We start from the raw sequence: 21,531 nt of genomic DNA, 5'->3' as shown, positions 1-21,531 counted from the left end.
AATGTATATACACAATGAATTTTGGTTCTTCCAATGAAAATCTTAAATTTCTTGCATAAAAATATGACACGGATGTGGCTATCTCTTTTGATAAACACAGTTTAGCAATCTTTTAACAGATGTGCAGAGCTCCAATACTTACTTAGGCTTGTTCTTTGGATAGTCACTGCTTGCTTTCTCAGCTTACTTGCAATTACAACCCTGCTACAAAGCCTTGCCATCACCTTGTAATTACTGAAAAAGGGAAGCTGTGAGATGGCATAAACAGAAGACAAGGGAACAGAACAGTTCAGTAGCTGGAGCTGCCACATAAACATCCATTTAAGCCTGAGGAGAGTTTATGTACCCTTCAGAGCGGAGCTGGGGATGCATGGAAAAGATCAGGTGAAAAAACAGATTCATAGATCTGGTCAAGAACACAACTCCATACAATGACAGTTTGGAACTCTATTATTTCTTTGTGCTCAAATCCAAACTTGGATTTTAAAAAAGGTAAAATAAGGTTCTTATCTCCTTATGTTCCCTTGCATGTATACACAGTCCAAACCACAGCCCAGCTCCATATTTTTAAAACCACAGAAACATCGTAAGTCACTCTGCATCTATTTGCCCATTATCATCACCATGCACATATTCTGAATTATCACTGTGAACGATACCTCTAAAGCTAAATCTATAAGTCCTGAGAAATTTAGTTTTTTATTAACTATGATAAAGTCTTCATTACCATTTGATAGCATAAAGGTCAGTCACACCAGTCTATTAAGGGCGTGTACTAGAAGGTGGAAAGGAACTGATGGCTACTCATAAAGTTGCTGATCATGGTTAGCCTGAAACAGGAAGGCAGCTGAATGGAGAACCACACAGATGTATCCACAGGAGGACTTACCAGACTACCAGACTGCTGTTTGGCCCAGAAAATGAGTGCAGACATAGGTGCAAAACAACCCGTCAGGAAACAGACTGACAAAAGAAGGTGGAGGGAGGGGGGCAGGAATGAATCTATATGACAGCAAGGTCTGTAATAATTAAGAATTCTAAAGAAATCTTTTCTTTCAACTAACAAGGAATATTTTGATGACAATTCATTTGTCTCAGGCTCATACTGAAAGACTAGAATACTTTTTCCCCAAATCTCAGTGTTGTTTGGTTTCCCCCCCTTAAAATGTCTACTCCTTAAGAAACAAACTCAACACAGAGCTCTCTGTGGAATAAGCTGTTCACCCACAAAGACATGTTCTTGAAAATCCTCTTGCCTTAGAAAAAAAAATGTTTCTATGAAGTGTTTTTCTAACTTTCCTTCTTTTTCAGCAAAGGACATAGAGTGAACACCCTCACATATTTATTCAGCTGCCTCTTCAATCTCTAAAGCCTTGTAAAGACTCCACTCTTCAGCTACCTTGACTGCCTCCTTATTCCCCATCTGTTTATCATTCTTTGTATGCTGCAGTTCCGCTTGAGTTCCTTAATAAATTACTACTAGATTTCTAATTTTTAGATTATGTCTGTTCTTTTCTGAACACCCACTCACAATGTCTATACAAATCGTCTTACCATGTCAAGTCTGCAGAATATAAAAGAATCAGCCAGGTAGACAAGAAGTCCCCTTTGTATAAAAGCAGAGCATGCATGAACCTCTGAGGAAGTATGTAAAGACGCCCTGTCAGATTAGTGTGGTCCCAGTGAAACATTTAGTTACTGCAGAAAAATTCAAATTAATAGAAGTGTGTGTGTTTAAAAAAATAACAAACAAGATATCATGAGAAAAAAAAAACTTCTCCATGGAAGTATGCTCAGATTTATAGAATCACAGAATGGTTTGGGTTAGACGGGATCTTAAAGGTCATCTAGTTTCCAGCCCCACTGCCATGGGCAGGGACACCTTCTACTGGACCAGGTTGCTCAGAGCCCCATCCAGCCTGGCCTTGAACATTTCCAGGGATGGGGCACCCACAACTTCTCTGGGCAGCCTGTTCCAGTGCCTCACCACCCTCACAGTAAAGGATTTCTTCCTAATATCAAATCTAAATCTACCCTCTTTTAATTTAAAGGCATTACCCCTTGTCCTATCCCTACATGCCCCTGTAGTAAGTCCCTCTCCAACTTTCTTGTAGGCCCCATTTAGGTACTGGAAGGCTGCTATAAGGTCTCTCTGGAGCCTTCTCTTCTCCAGGCTGAACAACCCCAACTCTCTCAGCCTGTCTTTATAGAAGTGCTCCAGCCCTCTGATCGTCTTTGTGGCCCTCCTCTGGACTTGCTTCAACAAGTCCACGTCCTTCTTAAGTTGGAGGCCCCAGAGCTGAACACAGTACTGCAGGTGGGGTTTCATGAGAGCGGAGTGGCAGGGAAGAATCACCTCCCTCAGCCTGCTGGCCATGCTTCTTTTGATGTAGCCCAGAATACAGTTGGTTTTCTGGGCTGCAAGTGTACATTGCTGGGTCATGTTGAGCTTCTTGTCCACCAAAATCCCCAAGTCCTTCTCCTCAGGGCTGCTCTCAATCCATTCTCCACCCAGCCTGTATTCATGCTTGGGATTGCTCTGACCCATGTGCAGAACCTTGCACTTGGCCTTGTTGAACTTCACGAGGTTCACATGCACTCACGCCTGCCCAGGTCCTTCTTACAGCTTCTCGTATTCTTGAAGGTCTCAGTTGTTAATGGAAGTTACTCCTGGGTCTGGAAGGTGAAGGGACACTAGGCTTGCACTGTTTCTAATATAACCTCCCCAATGACCTAATGCTGCCTGCTGTCAGAGCAGGATCCTTAGCAGACAGGCATCTAGTCTGTCATGGTGTCATTACTCTTATGTTTGTGACCATCACATGTCTGGCTCCCAGCTGTCTCCAGATACTGTCCCAGAATGAAGTACACAGGATATAGTAGAAGACAAAAGGTATTTGTGGTTCTCCAACACCACCTCAATCCCTGGCTACCCCTCCTGAGACACCCGAAGATGTTAGAAGTGAGGCTGTGAGGTGACCCTTCTGTTTAACCAGAAAACAGATGTAACACAATCCATTATGGAAAAATCACTGTTGGACCTTCAATGACACCTTACACAGGCAGTCAAGCCAGCAGAGAAAACAGCAGCACTTTTTGTTGTGCAGTCACATATATCCCTAAACACCAAACCAAATCACAGACCAGAAGAATCATAAGATTATTTGAAAAACGCTCCTGTCGGCCCAAATACATACCAAGTGCCTGCCTTAGCTATCCAACCCTCCGCTGAGCCACAAGCCTTGGTGACGCAGGCTGCACCATACATGTTTGCCAAACAGGGGTGTATTTGTCTCAGAGAAATCACCAGAAGTGCCTCAGTATTTTTGATGGTTCAGGCACCAGCGTGGCCTGGTATCACTTATGCTGCTGTTGGCTACAGAGGCAATTGTACCAATAAACAAATAAAATAGATATGGGCTGGGGAACTCAGAGGTGGTTTGGAGTTGCTCAATTCCTACTGCAAAACAATGTCCCTCATTGCTCCCCATGAGTCTGAAAATGTTACCCACTGTTCTTAATGTTCCCCAGCAAAGCTTCAGCTAAAGATTTTCATCCTAGAAACAGAAGTGTACAGATACCATTTCTGCCTCACAGACTCCATAAACTACACTTCACTGGAGGCAGCAAGAAGCTGATGGCAAAATATATTTTTTACCAGATCTATCTTCAGCATCAGCTTCATCATCACTGATAAACAAGATAACCAGCCAAATACTCCTTTGGCTTGACTCAATGTGATTTGTTTTTCTGTTTCACATATAGCTCTTTCATTAGTTCTCAATCTCAGGAGTGTTCATCATTTCATGACTCCACCTGATCGCTATTTTCTTCTCAGCAGCCTGACAGGTGAAGAAAAAGAATGCCAGTCCTGCCACACAGTAAAAGGTTTGCTGATACCACTAACACACCTCTTCCATAAGGATGATGAAAGTGGCGTTGTGTCCTTGCTCTGTGACCAACTTTCCATCAGCAGTGAGGATATGCAGTCCCCGAGGTGCTTTTCCAGGGCATTTCTCCATCTTGGCCATGTATTGTTCTTGCAAGCCATCTGTGCAGTTGTTAGACACAATCCTTCGGTACCTGGGGAACAGTGACAAAAGGAGATTGGGCCCAGGTGGTGGGTGGAAAAGTTTCTTTGTTTTGCTTTTGTTTTATTTCTCCATATCAATGCATGTGTTTTTTCAAAGGCTAACTGCCTGCATGACTCCCTAACTTAAAGGAAGAATCAAAGAAACCTAACACTTTATTAAATCAGAGAAAGCCAAAAAAATCACAATCCAACCTTCTTCAGAGATTCTCAGCAGCATCACTGAGAACATGCACACATTGTGGAGGTGATTTACTCTGCGCTGCTAAAAGGCAGAGAACTCCAACTCCCCATGCCTGCAGGATTGCACTCTGCATCCCAGCTTTTTAATTATGCTTTTTATTTCATTTTGCCTCCCTCTACTCTGCTAGAAGGTACTGGGAAAGTTCTGCCAAGAGCTTTGTCCAGTCCAATTTTAAAATTACTCAAGGAATGGGTTTTTCTCTTGGATCTTCTTGGAAGAGGTTAGCTAACTAGAAAGACACTTGGCTATTTCCAGTGTTGTTAAGGGCATTAACCCTTTCTAGCAATTTCACAGTAAAAATACAGGACTGATTAAGAAAACACAGACTCCAACTGTTTTCTTCTTGCTCGTGTCACGAAGCTATAAGTACTCATACTGGCCAGGAATCCTGTAATTACATCCCATATTTATAGCAATCTTTCAGCTGACAGGGGGACTCTGAAGTTAAGTGACTCCAGACTCCAGGCAGCCTCAATTTGTTCAGCCACCCACATCAACCAGCCATGAACAAAGCTGTCATTACAATTGAGCATGCTGGACCCATGACTCAGAAGCAGCCCTGTAAAGTCTTCAGGGCCTGTACTTTCTATGAAGGAACATTGCAATTTTACACAAACCAGTGCAACCAGTTTCAGAGTATCCCCTGTACAATAGACGAGCATTGGCAAAGCGATACTACAATAAACCAACACCTGCCATCTGTTCTAGGTAAAACCAAGAGAAAGCAGCACATATAGCTTGTCTGAAATCACTAGGTATTGTATATACAAGTGAAAATGGCAGGAGGGGGGTGGGGGGGAAAGGCTAAAAATTGCTCATCTGAGCCTTCCCTGAAGCTTTTAGAAATAGGAGCTATAAGATAGGAAGAGGTTCAATGAAAAACAATGTGAAACACCTCAAACTTGTCCTGCTAAATGTTCAGCTGTCTCTCAGATAGACCTCTTGATTCGTGCTTTAATTTTGCAGCAAAGGGGAGCTCCAAGTCTAGGCTCCAGGGATCATACATCACTTGATAGCAATAAAATATCTACATGTCACTTATGTTAATGTGCTTCTCCCTGTCTCTGAGGAATGAGGCAATGTTCCATACAGATGCTGCTGCAAACATTACCTCATGAATAAGACTGGAAAAGAGCCAGATGGGAGCAGAGAAAAAAGAACCTTCCAGGTTCTCGTGTCTACTACAAGGTCACCAACACCAGAGAGATTGTAAGATTCACTTACCCAGTGCTGTTCAAGTAGCTCTGACCAATGCTGCAATCCTTGGACAGGGAGGACGGGCTAAACCAGAAGGCTGGGACACACTTGTTGTTGCTGTGCCTCTCATACCCATAGTCACTACGGAGACAAGTCATGAGTCCACCACTGTACACATTCACTAGATTTAGCTCAGAGTTTTAGGTGACATCTGTTCCCCAAAGCATGTGTGTGTTGGTGGCTCTCTGCTGGATGGCATGACATCATGGATTGGGCTCATCCAGAGACAAAGTGCCTGATCAGTTTGAGAGGCAGGAACACAGTTCACAGAAGGTATGTGATACCTGACAACACAGAATTACCAGCCTTGCAGAGCACTAGAGGATTTGTGTTTCATTTGGTAACAAAACATGGGCAGAGATTCAGAAAGAAAATTCTATTGTTAATTTCTTTTCCTATTATTCTCTAATAATTTCACTGCTTGGGTTCTTTGGATTTGCTTGCTTTTTGAAGTCTTCACTTTCAGAACATATCAGATCTAATGCCTTTGTTTCCCAACAAAGCAGCTGGGAATATAAAACACTAGGATCACTTCCTGAACAGCTAGACAAGGTATGTATATTTACGTATGTAAATATACCTACGTTAATGGCCTCCAATATACCTATGTCAAGGGCCTCCCTGCTCTTTGACTGAGCTATGACTGGACTGAAAGAGAAATATAACTGATGTTTTTTCGAACACTAAACTAAAACACAGCTAGTTTGGTAGTCTAAGGATTACATAGTATTGCGTCACATGGGGAAGGTAATCCAGGGTATTGATGCTTCCTTGGACCACCAAAGAGTGGAAGTGTATACAACCACATCCAAGGCTTCTTTTTACAGCTGCCTTTGCATGCCAACACAACGATGAAGCAATAGGATTAAGCCAAAGCTTTCCATAAGATTTAATAGGTTCTGGACCAGGTTTCTGTGCATAGGCTTTATTGGCTGGCTGGATTCAAGGGGCAAATCAAAAGGGATTCTGGATTTTTGCTTGAGGCAGGTTAACAAATGCCAACAAACTAAGCCTCTATCGAAACACAGACACTACAGAAGCCACTGCCTTGAAAGCTCTCTGTGCCCTTTAGGACACTGAGTTTTATCTTTCCTCTATTCAGAGTATGAATAGCCATCAGAAAGTCTCCAGGAAGAGCTTTGGTGAGACAAAATGTGCAATGTCCCCAGTGACCCAAGGTGCTACTGTTCCTTTTTTTGGAGGGCAAAAATTCTGCAATCTGCTTTAAAAGGTTCAGAGATTCCCTAATGCTTTTTCTCTCAACATTCAATTTAATCATTCTCAGTGGGTCCGACCTGCACAGTCAAAAATGCCTGGCAGTGACTTTGTAATTAAAAATATTCAGGAGGAGCTGTACTTTGCCCCAAAGAAGAAAAGAGCTGCATAAATATTTAATAAAATTAAAGACAACATTGCTGTATGCCCTCAAGGTTCTGTGCTTGTTCATTAACTTCTGGTAAATGTATATTAAAACCTCGCATGCTGCCCACCTTCCTTCTCATAAGCCCCAGGGTTTGCATAAGTTAAGGAAATAATCAAGTCCAGCTGCTGTGCTGTCTTTCTCAGGAAAGCTATCTTGACAGAGTAAATAAAGAAGCAGGAGGAGGGAAAAGAAAGATCAGTGAGCACTTTAATAACACTTCTGAGTTCCTTCTGCCATTCTATGTCAGAAAAAGGCCAGGGTTTGCTTTTGGAAATGACTGCAAGGGTTGGCAGGAGTCACCTCTGATCTTGACTCATGAGGATTTGTTGAACTGGGGCCCTGGGCCATGATTTATGCCCCTGACATTTAGATCAGCCTTATATCTAACAGCAGGAAACAGATAGCACTGCAACAGGAGGCAGACAGGGGCAAGGGCGCTGTGATCAAATGGGAGGGAGTACAGCCATCACAGCTTGTGCTGTAGGGCTCCCGCAGTCATTTGTCCTATCTGCACAGCTCTCGAAGGCAGGCATCGTCACACCTAGTAGCATGGTCTGCTCTGGGACCAGAACCAGCCTGCAAACCTACTTATGGGGGAAGCAGAGGGCCTGTCTGTTGGGACCTACTGGTGGGTGTACTTGCACAGTACCCTTCTCCCTTCCCTGACACTCCACAGGACCCGTTCAGTTCACACACAAGAGACAGGCCAGTCGATTCCAAGAACAACTGGTAATCGTGAACCCAGCCAGAAAAGGCTGAGTGGACAACTTTCCTTTTCAAAAGCATCAAGTTTAAAAATAGGAGCTGTCCTTCCAACCATAGATACCTACAGTGGGGATGTATCTCCACGAGCTCCCTGACTAGAGCCACCTTCTAGTCAGTGGAGGGAAAAGGCACTCCTCAGCACCTCCCCTTCTCATACTGACATCCAAAAGAAGTCAGGTGAATCACAGAATAACCTGTATCTTGCCACTGACTAAATAACTCATCCTTTAGAAGTCACAAGCCAGAGCAGATGAGTCCACCCTTCCACTCCGAAAATCACTTTTAAGATAAGCCCGGTGCCCCATTTCCAGCACCATAAGTATTTTCTTCAAACTGATTGCCCTGCCTCTTCTTCCAGTCAGCCCTGCAGACTAGCATCAAAACTCACCCTTAAACTGAATCTGCTTCTTCTGATTTTCCATCACCAACTAAAATAATTTTGCATTTGGAAAACAGTTAACAATTCTTTTGGCAGCACGGAGCTTGAAACAAAAGCCAGCTTGCCATCCTCTAACTGCATTTCCCCTGCAGGACTGACAAGGTTAACAGCAATATTCTCTCACATTAGTGGGAAATCTAAGCAAAAATGATACTGAACACATGCAAGGAACACATCAATGGATTGAAAAAGTGCATTCTGATGCAGACCCTTTTCAAGGCAGAACAGCACTTAAGGCCAATTTAGCTACCACAGATTTCCACTTAGAGCTTAGAAAAGACAAGCTTCAGTGTGAAATAGAAAGCTGGTGAGGCACAAAGCTAAAAAAAAACAAAAAAAAAAAAGGCAAATTCATAAGCATCATCTCTGGAGATTGGTGCTTGGTTCAGCTCAGAAGCATATGTCAATGCCAAGGGCAGATACTGCAGGGCAAGATAGTTTGTTCATCCTGCAAGTTCCCCTGATGACAACAAAGGGAAAAGATCTCCTGAGTCAAGCTAAGGAGCCTCAGATGTAATTTTGGCATTAGGAATAAAATTAAACACCCATCCAGATAAGATTAAAATCTCTGTTCTATATCCCTGAACCTTTCTTAGAGCCAAACTATTCCAATATTCAAGAAAACACTTTGGTCTATGCTTTTTATTCATTTTTGCTGCATTTCAGCGTGTTCATGTTCTAAAAAGAACTGTGAGTCTCAGCTGGCCTAAGCCCAAATAAGTTGCAGATCTCATGCCTCACATCTCTTCAGGAAGGATTCGAAGGTAAGTGAAGTTTTCATGAATCACACCAATACCAAATCAGACACTGATCCTGATAACCTGCTATAAAAATGAAAATGCTTTCTCAACTGATATGCTTTCAGGGTATTTTGAACTCCATTTAAATGACATTCTCATCATTTAACCTCAAACATCACAGCTATTGACAGTCTTAAATCTTTGAAATATTGTCTATCACTCAGGTTCTCTGTAGGAATTCCTTGTGCAGAAATTCTGACTGTTATGCATTCTCCCATATTCTATCCCCATTGACAAGCAATACCAAGCAGTGGTTGATTTTTTCCCTGTTTTATTTTTAAGCTGCTTTCAAAGTGACCTTAAAGCAGTTTGGAAATTATTGCCCTATTAAGTTAGGAACACCAATATTTATGCAAAACAAGTAGCTACATCTGACAAGGGTGAGCTGTACAATCAAGTCACAGAAGCCCTTTCAGAAATTTCTCAATAAAACATGCTTAAAAATCAACAAATGGTCCCCAGGAATTCAAAGGAATAATGATAAAAATGTGCATGTTTTGCTAGGTTGCTCCCCAGGTATCAATGACCTTGGAAGTGAGGGCAGACAAATTCTCTGTTTCTCCTGTGAGGGACATGCTTTGGACCAGACAGGAGTCCTGGCTGTCACTCTTCTAGAATGATGGACAAAAAATGTTAATCAGTACTTGCAGTTTTCTGCTTTTGAATTTCAGCCTTGAAGTTCTCATCTCCTGCAGGTGAAGGGGACACCTCCCTCACACAATAGGTATGGGGATCATATCTATGCTATATGATACGATCACAGCCACCATGCTGGCAGGAGACGTAATTTCTCTGCAAGGTTTTCTGTCAAGGCAGTAGCTCAGCCACTGCCAATGCTACAAGAACAGGCCCTGCAAAAGTCCCCAGAGCCACATACTCACCACTCAAAGTCTTCTTGACCACAGACACATGGTTCAGACACCACAGTTTGGGAATAGTCCTGACCTAGGGAACACTGGGCTCCAGGCTTGCGTTTTTTATAGATCTTCCTCTCTCCCATGACACAAGGCTCCCCCTTCAGCAGCCAAGGAACAAGAGGAGAAAGTAAAAACAGAGAGTTGTAATGGCAGTTGGGCCCTAAATGGAGCATTTTGTCAAGAGACATAAAAGGCAATGAAAGCTAGCAATTCCTGCTGGGAGAGCTGGGAGCTAAGGGTCTAGCCTCTGTGGCTTTGCAAACTCAAAAGCCACCTTGGGAGGACCCATGAGTGCAGCACTGGGTTGGGATGCTAATGAAAATGTGGCCAAAATGCCTGGGTACCCAAGCCACTGCACCCACTTATGCCATATTTCAGAAGGCACCCACCAACGTGTCTAGTCGTACAAACTATCTCAAAAAGACAATGTGAATGGGTTTTCCAGGGTTTACCTGGAAATATGTCAGATGAAATCTGCTACAGGAAGAAATGCTCAAGCCTGAAACCCAGGGCAGGGACAAAATCTAGGTGTGGAACAGAGGTCTTCTGGCTCCCCTCCCCTTTCCTTGATAGACCTGGCTTTGTTATAGAGCTCAAATAATTTTCACAGTGTGTTATACTGGGCTTTTTGAACACAAAGATTTCCAAGAGTACTACTGGGAGTAGCTAATCTAAAAGTAACATTTGACATTTAGTTGAGTTGCTATAAACAGAATTTTGTCTGATGCAGAAATAATTTGTCTGCATAGAAGTAAGAAAAAAGGCAACACCTAATTTAAATATTTATCTTTGCCATTAACAGTGATTCCCAAGATGGCTGCCTGGTTACACACATCTTTCCTTTTCTTTCATTTAAATTATTTTCATTTATTCAATTCTATGACTTCAGTTATCCAACACATCCTTTCCAAATTAATCCTCATTTCTAATTCATGGATTTCATTCAGGAATATCATAGTGCCAATAGTTCTGGCTCTAGTTATGTTGCCCTGCAGGGAGTGGGACATCATACTGGTGGCCAGTTACCCAAAAGTAATATTCAGAGGGTATTGAGCTCTTTCAGTTCTAGTGGCTTCAGGATGTAATTATATCCAGTATGAAAATAAGCCAGAGTGTATGAAAAGCAAAGCATATCTTCGAATACAATGAAATAATTCGGTCTTCTCTGGTGTTTTTCATTCTAGGGCTCCCCAGAGTTTTACAGGCATCTGCAGGACCTGCAGGATGAATAAATGTTTGTTTGGGTTTTTATGGGGTTTTTTTTTTGGGGGGGGGGGGGGGAATAGAGGCAAAGTGAAAGAAAATTTTTTTTCATGAGTCACTGACAGAGCTACAAAGAGTTCAATGTCTCCTACAATTCAATCACAAGGTGAGGTTTTACATTGCCCTGAGCACTGAGGGCAAAAAGATCCAGCTGGTGCAGTGGAATATTTTCATACAAAGAGAAGTTAACAATCTCCATAACTTGCCTAGAAAAGGCTGGCTCCATGCTTATTCATGCATATGTTTCAGGGGAAGTAAAACATCAACAGGTTAGAACTGTGACTTGATGGATGCAAAAACTCCATATGCTTTGCTGAAAAGAACAAGTCCATTCCTAACTGGCAACATAGAGTATGGGAAAAGGAACGCCCATCATCCCTCCTTACACAGTGGAAATACCTGATTATGCAGATGCCAGGTTTGGTAGTCATCTTTGTTACACCTTCGGCTGAAGACAGACTTGTAGTCCACCTTGACCAGCTGCCATTCAGAACGGAGACTGAAGTGCCCAAAAACTCTGAGCATGGGAGGAAAAAAAAAAAAAAAAGAAAAAAAGAAAGAAGCAGAGTCAGCCAGAGATATGTATGCTTCCATTGAGCAAATAATTTCTCTTGAATGTCAGCTGCAGAAACCAATACACAGCCTTCGAGCTTGATGCCAGAAAATGTAATTCAGTCATGAATAACATTTTCCTGTCCCATAATATTCTAGGATTGTTTAGCCTTTTCCTGACTCTGTATTGGAATGTCTTCTGTGCCTCCAGTACTTAGCACAATGGGCTCTGAGTCTAACACAGACAGCTAGGTATCACTCCAGAACAATAAACAACCAGACTAGAAAGTAATGTGTCTAATATCGAGGGAGCTATTCTGATGAACAGATGGATTTGGTTGTCTCAAAATCAACCCTTTCTTAGCTGACTGTTTCTTTACCGCTGAACTTTTGTGTTGCACAAACTTACTACTTAATGAATTGTACAACAAACACCTGAAATAACACATTTGGAAAATGGACTGTAGGCAAGTAACCTGCAAAGACGTCAGCATCCCTTCCACCTGGTGAATGCTGACTGCAGCTAGTAGACATGGAATTATAAACAATCACCACTGTAAGGCTATTAGTAAAGTTTTTTCTTAACTCTTTTTAGTAGGCCACTCATCATCATCAGTCACTGATCACACTCCATGGTTCATCCAGCTAAGGAGTAAGTAATAATTTGATTTTCAGGATGACAATGACACATTTTCCCACACAACTCCGGGGCAACACAAGGCTCGTATTGAGTAAGGCAGTATACTGGAGCAGCTGGAGCTAAAGAGTCAGCACTCAAAAAACAGTGGAAGGACCCAGATTGTAAGTTATAACTGAGGCACAGATCTGTTCCAAATGGGATGTTTGAAAGAGTTCACGTAAGATTAAATAGCACCAGAGGCTTCTGCACAAGCTTGGACCAGAACATCAGCAGCAGAGCTGGTTGTTGAGGGCTGTACTAAGGGACTCCACATGCTGGAAGCTCACACCCTCACCAAAGAAAGCAAAATCATAGCAAAACCCTAGTTTAATTGATAAATAACACCAGGTACCCAGACAAAAGACTCCATCCATCCAGAAAAATTGCATGAGTGCTGCAGGGTGCTCAGTTTTCGATCAAGTAACTTCTTCCTATTCCCTTAGCCAGCTATGATTTTCTCAGTAAGGAGCAGCTTTTCAATCAACTGCAGCTGGATTTCTGAAGAGGTGTGTAACAGGAGGAGATTAGGATAGGTGACCAGACTTTAAAAACCATGAACAAAACTACATCTTCTCATTGGCAGGAGGAACATCTCAGTACACATAAACAACAAAAAGTCCCAACAACTATCAAGCTGATTTGTCATTATAACATGCCAACTTCTTGGCTATCTGAAATACATAGAAGAACCTAAAACCTCATCTAAAATACAAGTTCCAGACTTTAAAAATTCTGTATGTACTGAAACGCAAATCCTTTCTGACACTCATGAAATGTCATTGTATCACCCTTATTGCAAGATTTAGAGGGCAGAGAAAGAATGGTTTTCTTCATTATACCAGATCTTTCACTAGCCTGCATTTTTACCCAAGCCACTTATGAGATTAACATTTTTGCTGTTTTGATTATTCCAGGCTAAAAAACAAAGAGGCAGAGACAGATTTACAAATTTCCCTATGAAGTGGAAAATAAACATAAAAGAAAACTTGTATTGAGTTTCCAGGCACCGACTGCAATCCAGATCCTGCTGTGTCCTCAGTGAGCTGCTATTCTTTACTGTAGTTCTTCTTAATTTACACTGTAATCACACAACCTTGTTGGCTTTGCTCTCCCCTTACTGCCCAAACTACTTCTATAGATTGTAGCTGTGCCAAAATTCCTCTGCATTGTGCTGTTTTTGTGAAACAGAGACCATCCAGGAATCAACCAAGTTTTCCCATTTAGACTGGTCTCAGCTCATGGGTATCAGGGACAGAAAGGAGGGTGGGGGAGATCTGAGAGCCCGGAGTTGTGGTTTTGCTGTGACCACCTTTCTATATCCAAGTTCTGCCTCACAGAGGCAAGCTCCAAGAATCTGACAAGAAGGGGAGAGGATACAAGAAGAACCTGTGACAAATGCATACACAGATTACAAATGAGTAGGTGAGCAAGGACTTGTGTGGTGGAATGGATTGATTAGGTAGATTGTTGCTGGCTCTTCAGAACATTTCATAACATAGTCATAATTGTGGGGTATAAGTGATAGGAAACACCACCACATTCAGGCATAACAACAGAAGAAACTGAAATTCCTGTTCCTCAACACAGAAGGCACATCCTGGACCAAGATCAACCTATGGAAACCATAGCAATATGGGAAGAAGGAGGAAGAAGGGGGGAGAAATCGCACAGAGGGGAGATGCAGAAGGTCTCTGAAACTGTACTCAAGTATGAATCTCCCCACTTTTCCTTGGCACTGGGTAAATCCCACCAGCTCTTATGCCACAACTGCTTTCAGCGCATACTCCTACAGAGTCCGTGTCTGGTCACAGTATTGTTGCACAGCCGGGCAGCTCTCCCATGAATCTTGTTTGTCCTGGATATGATGCATGACTGAAATGTCATTCCTGCAAAGCAGCAACTCAGCAGGCAGAATTCCTTTACTTCAGTAAATTCATAGCAGTTCAGGATCTGATCTTGGTGTTTATTACACAGAAAACATAGCAAGAGGTGGGGAGAACATAATCAAATACAAACAGTTGTCTGAACCCAGAAGATAACGGGTCTGGAGAAATCCAACACTTCAGCAGCCAATCCATCTCAAGGAAAATGTTGTTCCTCAAATTGACCTTTAGCTAACTGTTCAGCAAGAGAGCAAAAGGCTCCTTTGTGCTTTACAAAATTCACCAGAACTTCTTGCTTTTTAAATCTACTGAAAAATGCAAAAAAACCCAACCCTCTGGCATTTAAATTCTTCCGTGATAATGATAATTAATGGAAAAACCAAAGTTTCCTAAGTGGAAGGCAATATATTAGCATTCCAAAAGCACAGAGCATTAGCTACTCTTTAATTAAATGATTTCAAAGAAGGTCTTTGTATATAATTGCTATAATTTAGATGGAAACAATACCACACTAAATGTAATTAGAGGAGTGTGAACAGAGAGGGATGTTTTCCTTTGTGCTGCAGAGATGGTTCTGGGTCACCTGATTCCTAAAGTAGTAACTTTTCTCCCCCCTTGCTAATAACAAGCTTCTTAATCCTGATCAACCATTGCAGTGCAGCCTTCAGAAATAAGAGCTGCTCATATGCAGAGAAGCTAGCAAGCAACCGCATCCTGTGAGCACTGCTCACCAGTAATAAATGCAACCTGGACACCTACAACACTTCCTGATTGACCAGCCAACATGATGAAGGTTATGCTATTTTCCAAGATGATTCTGTTGTGCGTTTGAATCTTCTATGAGAGTAAGCAAACATAAGGAATGGAAAAGAGTGCTACGTTATCTGCGTGGCTCCACTGGACTCTCAAACAGCTTTCCTTGGGAAGTGATGAAAACCCTCATCTTTTGTGGAATTAAAAATGGGCTGAACAAACCATCACAGAGAGCAAACGCTGACAGAGCAAAATCAGGTACTGCAGCTGAACCCTGCTTTCACCAGTTTTGTGAACTGCATCACTGGATATTCTTCCATAGTGACTAAGGTGCATGCACATGACCTCTCTCAACCATATCTGTTTTGGGGTGCTCAGGCCCAACAAAAATGGTTGGGCAGACAGCAGAGCTGCAACACCTTAAGTCTGATAGTGTTCGGGTATCAGTAAGTGCTTAGCATTAAGAGCTCCAGCACATACATCTGGATTTCTGTACCCAGTGTGGCTGGACAAAATAAGTCCTAAGAAAAGAGATGGAAAAAAGAGATTAGTGGGAGTTTAGTTTTCCCTACTCAACTGGTGAGTCCTCATACTGTTTTGAAGATATCATCTCATTTATCTTATCTGACGCCCACGTGCCTTTGTTCCTCATTTACTTTGCTCACTAAATTAGAGAGGATGATTTTTTTTAACTAAATACAGCTAACCTATCAAGATGATACAGGTGACACGGGGACATAAAGTACTATGAATTCTGCCTTAATAACTTTTTCTACAGTGGTCTAACTGACAACTTTTAATTGCTTGTTGTAAGGATAGAAGACAAAAGAAGGAAGCTGGGTTTTCAAGGTCCAACTCTGGAAAGTCAACATAAAAAGTGTGTTTTGATTTTTTCCATCTAAGCAGTCTGATCTGGAAGTCCTTGAGAAGCAATAAATACAAGAGCCCAGATGGCATTTAGACAGAGTCAGTTTTCTGACTAAGCTCAATTTAACAAAGGTTCTCCAACCTAAGTCATGGAATGGTAATTTACAGGCTTTAGATCGGATAGATTTTGTTCTGTTCCTTAGAGTAAGCAGTTAAAACTCCACATAAAATCTTAGCTAATAAGACAGCATTTTCTCAACTGGTTCTATGCATAACTCACAGTAAAACCATTGCTAGGAAACCGGAAAATGTTTCCTAATCCCTTTCTTTGGAGAAACAAGGCAAGGCTTCTACTGCGAGGTCTGGATGCCATTAATTTGCAGAAAAAATTATTAGAAACCTGGAAAACAATTCTGAAATGCTTACAGATTCATGACAGAGTCATTTTAGAAAAGGTCATTGGTAACGTTGCTGTAATTATATCTTTCATTAATTTTTTTAAATACACAATAACTTACAGATGTGATATATACTGACTGGATAACCTTGTACAGAAACTGTTTAAAAGGCTTTTTAAATTTATACAGTGTTCTCTTGTCACATTGCATTGCTTTTGCCTTATCATTCCTTGCATTGTTGATAGTTATGTTTTTTATGTGATCCAATACTGCTCATTCCTGACAGGTCAACAGAATTAATTGAGGGTCACAAGCTAACAACTCATCCACCTCTGGTCCGTAGATTCAATCCCTGTCCCTGCTGAGGGTATGAGACCTTTTCAAGTAATAGCTCCTGCATTGCTTGCAGGAAAGGCATAAGCTGTATCCATCTGGATCTATCCCTGCCGGCAGTTTCAGATGAGCTGCCCAAGCATGGAAATGGAAATGTGTTCTCATACCTAAATCTAGTCCCAGTCTATCATTTCTTAAGTAAATTGGCAGGGCATTATATGGAGCAAGCATGCACTGAAGCTGTCTGTACTTGTCTGGGCTGGGCTGAATATAGATGGAGGACTTCTATCTTCACTAGTCAGCCTAGCTCCTTTGCTTGTAATGGGAGATAACAGTCAAAGTCTCCAGTAATGCCTCCTGTCCTCAGCTGTGCCTGTCAGTGATACAGATGATTGACGACACAAAGGAAGGAAGCAGCTGATAAGGTCATCTTCACTACACTAAATGTCAAATATACCCTCTTTTCTGAAGCTTTTTTCCTTCACTGGACATCAACAAGGTGTGAGACATGAAAAGGTATCTAATTTTGCTTCTCACAAGGTACCCTGGGGGTCTCTGAAGTCAGATTTTAGCAAGATCAGACCCTACAGAATAGATTATTAAAATTTAAAGCATTTTTAATATCTAAAAAAAAATTTTAAAAAAATATAATATATTAATAAACAGCACCTTTTGAGATGAACTGCATGAGCAGATAGATGGATGGATGGATCAACAGAAAACTACATACAAAGAGAGCCAAATATATACTTCAATTGATAATACTGAAAGAAAAGCTAATTGCAGTGTCATCTTAAATAGACTCTTTAGGAAAGCCTGAAACCAACCTTACATTTTTTCCCCTTTTATTGTAAAAGAAAAATGCTTGCAGAGGAAGTGTCTTAGCAAGCAAAAAGCCCCAGTAGTAAAATCACCCAAATCAGTAAATGCTTCAGCTGACCTGAATCTACACTTTTGTTGTAGAAATTTAGGGAAGGAAAAAGTCAAGCAAGATTGCCATCTCATTTCAGTTAAAATCCTCTTTATTTATATCTGTGCCACTAACAATTAGTGCCAGAAGTAATTTAATGGGCAAACCAATGAAGTGCTATGAAGCACAAGCTCAAAGAACCACCTCCTGGCAGACAACAAGTGTGGGTTGGGTTTTTTTCTTAGTCCCCTGGAGGGAATGAAGTTCCCCCACCAAAACCAGAAAGAGCCCCAGATCTGGGTAATCACAGCTACAGGACCACTGAGTGTTTAATCCACCACAACTGAAGGTGTTAATTGTCTTTGTTGCCCAGCAAAAAGAAGCACATGTGGCCACTGCTGCAATTTTAATAGCTAAACAGGTACCCAAGGTGAACCTCTCTTTGTAGCAAATATCACCAATGTAGTTTCATGAGTAAAGCTTGGTCAATACCACCCTCAGTGTCCTGACACAGCACAGACTGGAGAGTTCCTCCCTACAGCTTGGATAGGTATCGGATGGGACAACTCATAGTCACCCAGCGTAGGTCCATGCAGCATCATGTGGCCCCATCAGCGCAAAAGCCAAGGAAGAGACCTATTCAGATTTGGCTGGTCTGCTCCCATGAATTCTGAAGCCATCTAATTTTGGGCATGCTGCAGAGATATGGACCTGAGTGGTTGCCACGTAAAGCCTGCATACATCTAAGCTCTGTGTTTCCATTCCTGTGGCTCTTGGCAAGCTTGGCGAACAAAGGTCTTCTGCAAGACCTGTTCTGGCACTTACACAACCAGCAATGAGATGGAGCTAAGAAGTCTAGCCTGATCTGAATTGGGGTTTGCTGTTGGTTATTGTACTTTATACCCCGGTGCTCCATGTTCCAGGAGAACTGATTAGTTCAGCATCAGCATGGCATGGATATATGGAGGCAATGCAAACTGGTTGCTGCCATTTCCTCTGATCCAGGGTGCTGGGCGACACAGACCAGAGGTGGGGGGATGGCCTAGCAGAAAGAGTGAAGATTCACCCAAACTTGTTAGCTCTAGCTGAGAATTGACTGTGTCCCTGTACACGGTTCTTTCACTTCCATAATTGCCTTGGTTTGGTTTGGCTTTTTCTCCTCACTAGCCAGGCTACCTTGGCCCTGCATTACCAGGGGAAATGGTGACCCTATGCTAGAGATCCTGGCTCAGTGCACACACTTACAGAAGGACTTGGTACAGTCCTTCCTCCATCGCTTGTTGACATTTATAGCTTTTGAGATAATAAAAGAAAAAGCTGACAATTTCAGGCAAAAAAAGAGGGCCTGTTATGAAATCTGGATCTGAAGCCACCTCTGTGTAAGAAAGTAGCAGTAAAGCTAGTCTAGCTCCTATGTGCAGTCCAAGCTGTTAGGGCCAAAACCACGCAAGCAGCAATGGAACAGTTGCAAACTGTGCTGGTGGGGTTAGGTTTTATGAATGGGGAGTGAGGGATGAGCTATTTCTCCATGAATTAAACATAAATCATGACTACAAAGAAAAACAAATGGGCTGTGTAACCTCCTGACTGTTTTTTTATTAGGGTTTAGATGGAATTAGCATTAAAGGAGGTCACTAGTTACATGGAAATTGGATGGAAAGCAACTGAGACAAGGAAGTAGAGCCTAATTGAAAGAGACACAGATCAGTAATTAGTGAGAGTGGAAGAAGGAGAGTTATACTGTCTCATGGCTGGCAAGATGATGCAGGGAGCAAGAGATTGGAAACAAAGGAAACATAAAAGATGAAAGATGACACTGGAAAGGCAGGCAATTGCCAACAAAAAACACTGTATAATTTTTTTTCCTAAACAATAAATATGGACTTTAAGAGCCATTTTGGAGCTTTTAACTCAGTTGCTTTTGGCTGACCTGTAAACCAGGAACAGTAGCCCGAGGGCAACTGGATGATGATTCAGGACTGCTGTACTTCCTTCTGCAGACAGAAAAAGAGTAAGAAAAATGGCAACTTTTTCTAGAAAGAAGAGATATATTTTATTTGGAATAAAATGTATCATCCATTTGGATCTAGATTTTCAGCTGGTGCAAATTAGTGTAATTCCCACAGATCATCTCAGATATAAGGCTTTGCTCTACTGCTAGTGTTCAGAGGGAGAAAAAATAACAGCAGTGAAACTACCAAGAATATACCAACAGCAGACAGAAGCTTGCATGATGTCAAACTTGTTCAAGAAAATCTTGGTCTGTATTCTGTTTCTCAAAGAGAAGGGTCAAATGAGAATTTCACAGAATTTCTCATGCAGATGAAGTCTGAAGGAAGTGGTTTATTTGCACTTCCAAGTGAAACAATGTCATGACATGGAGATTTTCCACAGAAAAGAAATTTTAAGTGTTAGATTCATTGACTAGCAATCCATACTGAATTGACCACACAAAGCTGTGCCACTGCCAGATTCCAGGTCAGAAGGGACAGAGGAGATGGGGCAGGGGAAGAGTTTCTGTGAATACAAAGAAAAAACAAAATATTGCAATAAAAATCCTGCAGTATAATCATGGCAGATCCTTTTCCCTCGGCTTTGAAAAACAGTTCTGGGATTATCCATCAGCTCAGTGGGCACTTCCTTTACAGTGCCAGCAGAAGAGGAAAACCACTGCAAATGACATGGTACAGAATGATCTTTAGTTAGCAAGTAATGCCAAGCACAATTAGTAAGAAATCTGCGGAACGTGTAATTATGAAGCAGCCCTATAGTTTGGGCTCAGTTTCTCCATTAGCTGCACAAATACTGCACAAGGCAATGGGGAAGACAGAGATTTATTTTTTTTTCCAGTAAAAAGCGATAAGAACTTACTGAATGATAAACCAAAGTTTTTGAAATCTGCTCTCTAAAAAATTTATTGCCAATGTATCCAAACCACTTTACATGACAATTGCTTCAAAAGAAATCCCAGCCACATGAAAGAGTGTGTGAGACACCTGGGAAGAGGGGTGGGAAAGCATGTTAATTTTTAATGCTGTTTTTCAGAAGTGTTCTCTCTCTTCTTCGAAGCACTCATGACAGACAACCACTTTCTGACAGCTTTGAAACATGAAGATGCTGCCTCTGTCTTCTAGGAAAGATACTGGCAGGTATCAGCAGTCTGAGTGTTTCCTCCGCTAACAGATCTGTGGTCCCAACAGAGGCAGGTGGTGCCCCTTTATCAGAAGCTGGATAACAGCGTGTTCAGTCATTTCAATTTTTCATCCTATGAATCAGCAGATTTCCAACCAGAGATGTCCAACACAAATGTGGAAGCCACTGCTCAGAACATGTAAGCTCCAAACACATGACAGGGACAGCTTGTGGTGCTGCAGGGTGACAAGCTCTGCCTGGCACAGGGTGTCAGAAAAAAGGCTCAGAAGAGGGATGAGATCTGTAACTGACTAGGCAACGGTGTGACAAAATGACTGACCAGTTACAGTGGGGGAGTTTTCACAGGTTTGGGTCAAAGGGATCATGAAACAAGGAAACCATGCACAATGATCATATGAGGAGAAGCTCTCCTTAGGAGTAAAGGTTTGCAGCACTACCTGAACTGCGAGATGCCTCAAACTATACTATGGCTCCTCTGGACAGCTGCTTGCCAATGATGAAAAAATCTATTCAGAGTGAACTCTACAGCCAGCCCAGCACTGAGCCTTCCCAGATCTCAGAAAAGCTGGTGTGATGTACCACCCTCTGCCCCACGCAGGATCAGGGCCAGGCTGAGCTGAAAAGATGCCAAGGCCATATGGTTTCTCAGTCCCACAAGGATTGAGGCATCAGAATATTTCACAGCTTCCTCTAACAGAAAGGTGAAAGACTGTGCACCCCGTGACAGGTCTGAGTGCTTTGTACAGCCCAGCCTGGCTGCTAGCAGGAGCTGCACAGGACCTGTAATCCATCTGTGCCTACTTAA

The 21,531-nt window shown here is 42.0% G+C and overlaps 1 protein-coding gene across 1 annotated transcript in view; it reads right to left on the bottom strand.

The window, feature by feature from the left end:
• Positions 1 to 21,531, bottom strand: part of SORCS3 (sortilin related VPS10 domain containing receptor 3) — a 304,316-nt gene that overhangs the window by 25,564 nt on the left and 257,221 nt on the right. Inside the window, exons 15-18 of the mRNA XM_037400038.1 lie at positions 11,598 to 11,715; positions 9,900 to 10,033; positions 5,559 to 5,672; positions 3,912 to 4,083 (exon numbers count right to left, since the gene is read on the bottom strand). Of these exons, the coding sequence (XP_037255935.1) occupies positions 3,912 to 4,083; positions 5,559 to 5,672; positions 9,900 to 10,033; positions 11,598 to 11,715 (538 nt within the window). The remainder of the gene's footprint in view (positions 1 to 3,911; positions 4,084 to 5,558; positions 5,673 to 9,899; positions 10,034 to 11,597; positions 11,716 to 21,531) is intronic.

This window comes from Falco rusticolus, chromosome 9 (genome assembly GCF_015220075.1).
Source record: "Falco rusticolus isolate bFalRus1 chromosome 9, bFalRus1.pri, whole genome shotgun sequence".
NCBI lineage: Eukaryota > Metazoa > Chordata > Aves > Falconiformes > Falconidae > Falco > Falco rusticolus.
Note: the sequence above shows the minus strand (reverse complement) of the source record. Positions and strands in the feature narration are given on the sequence as shown.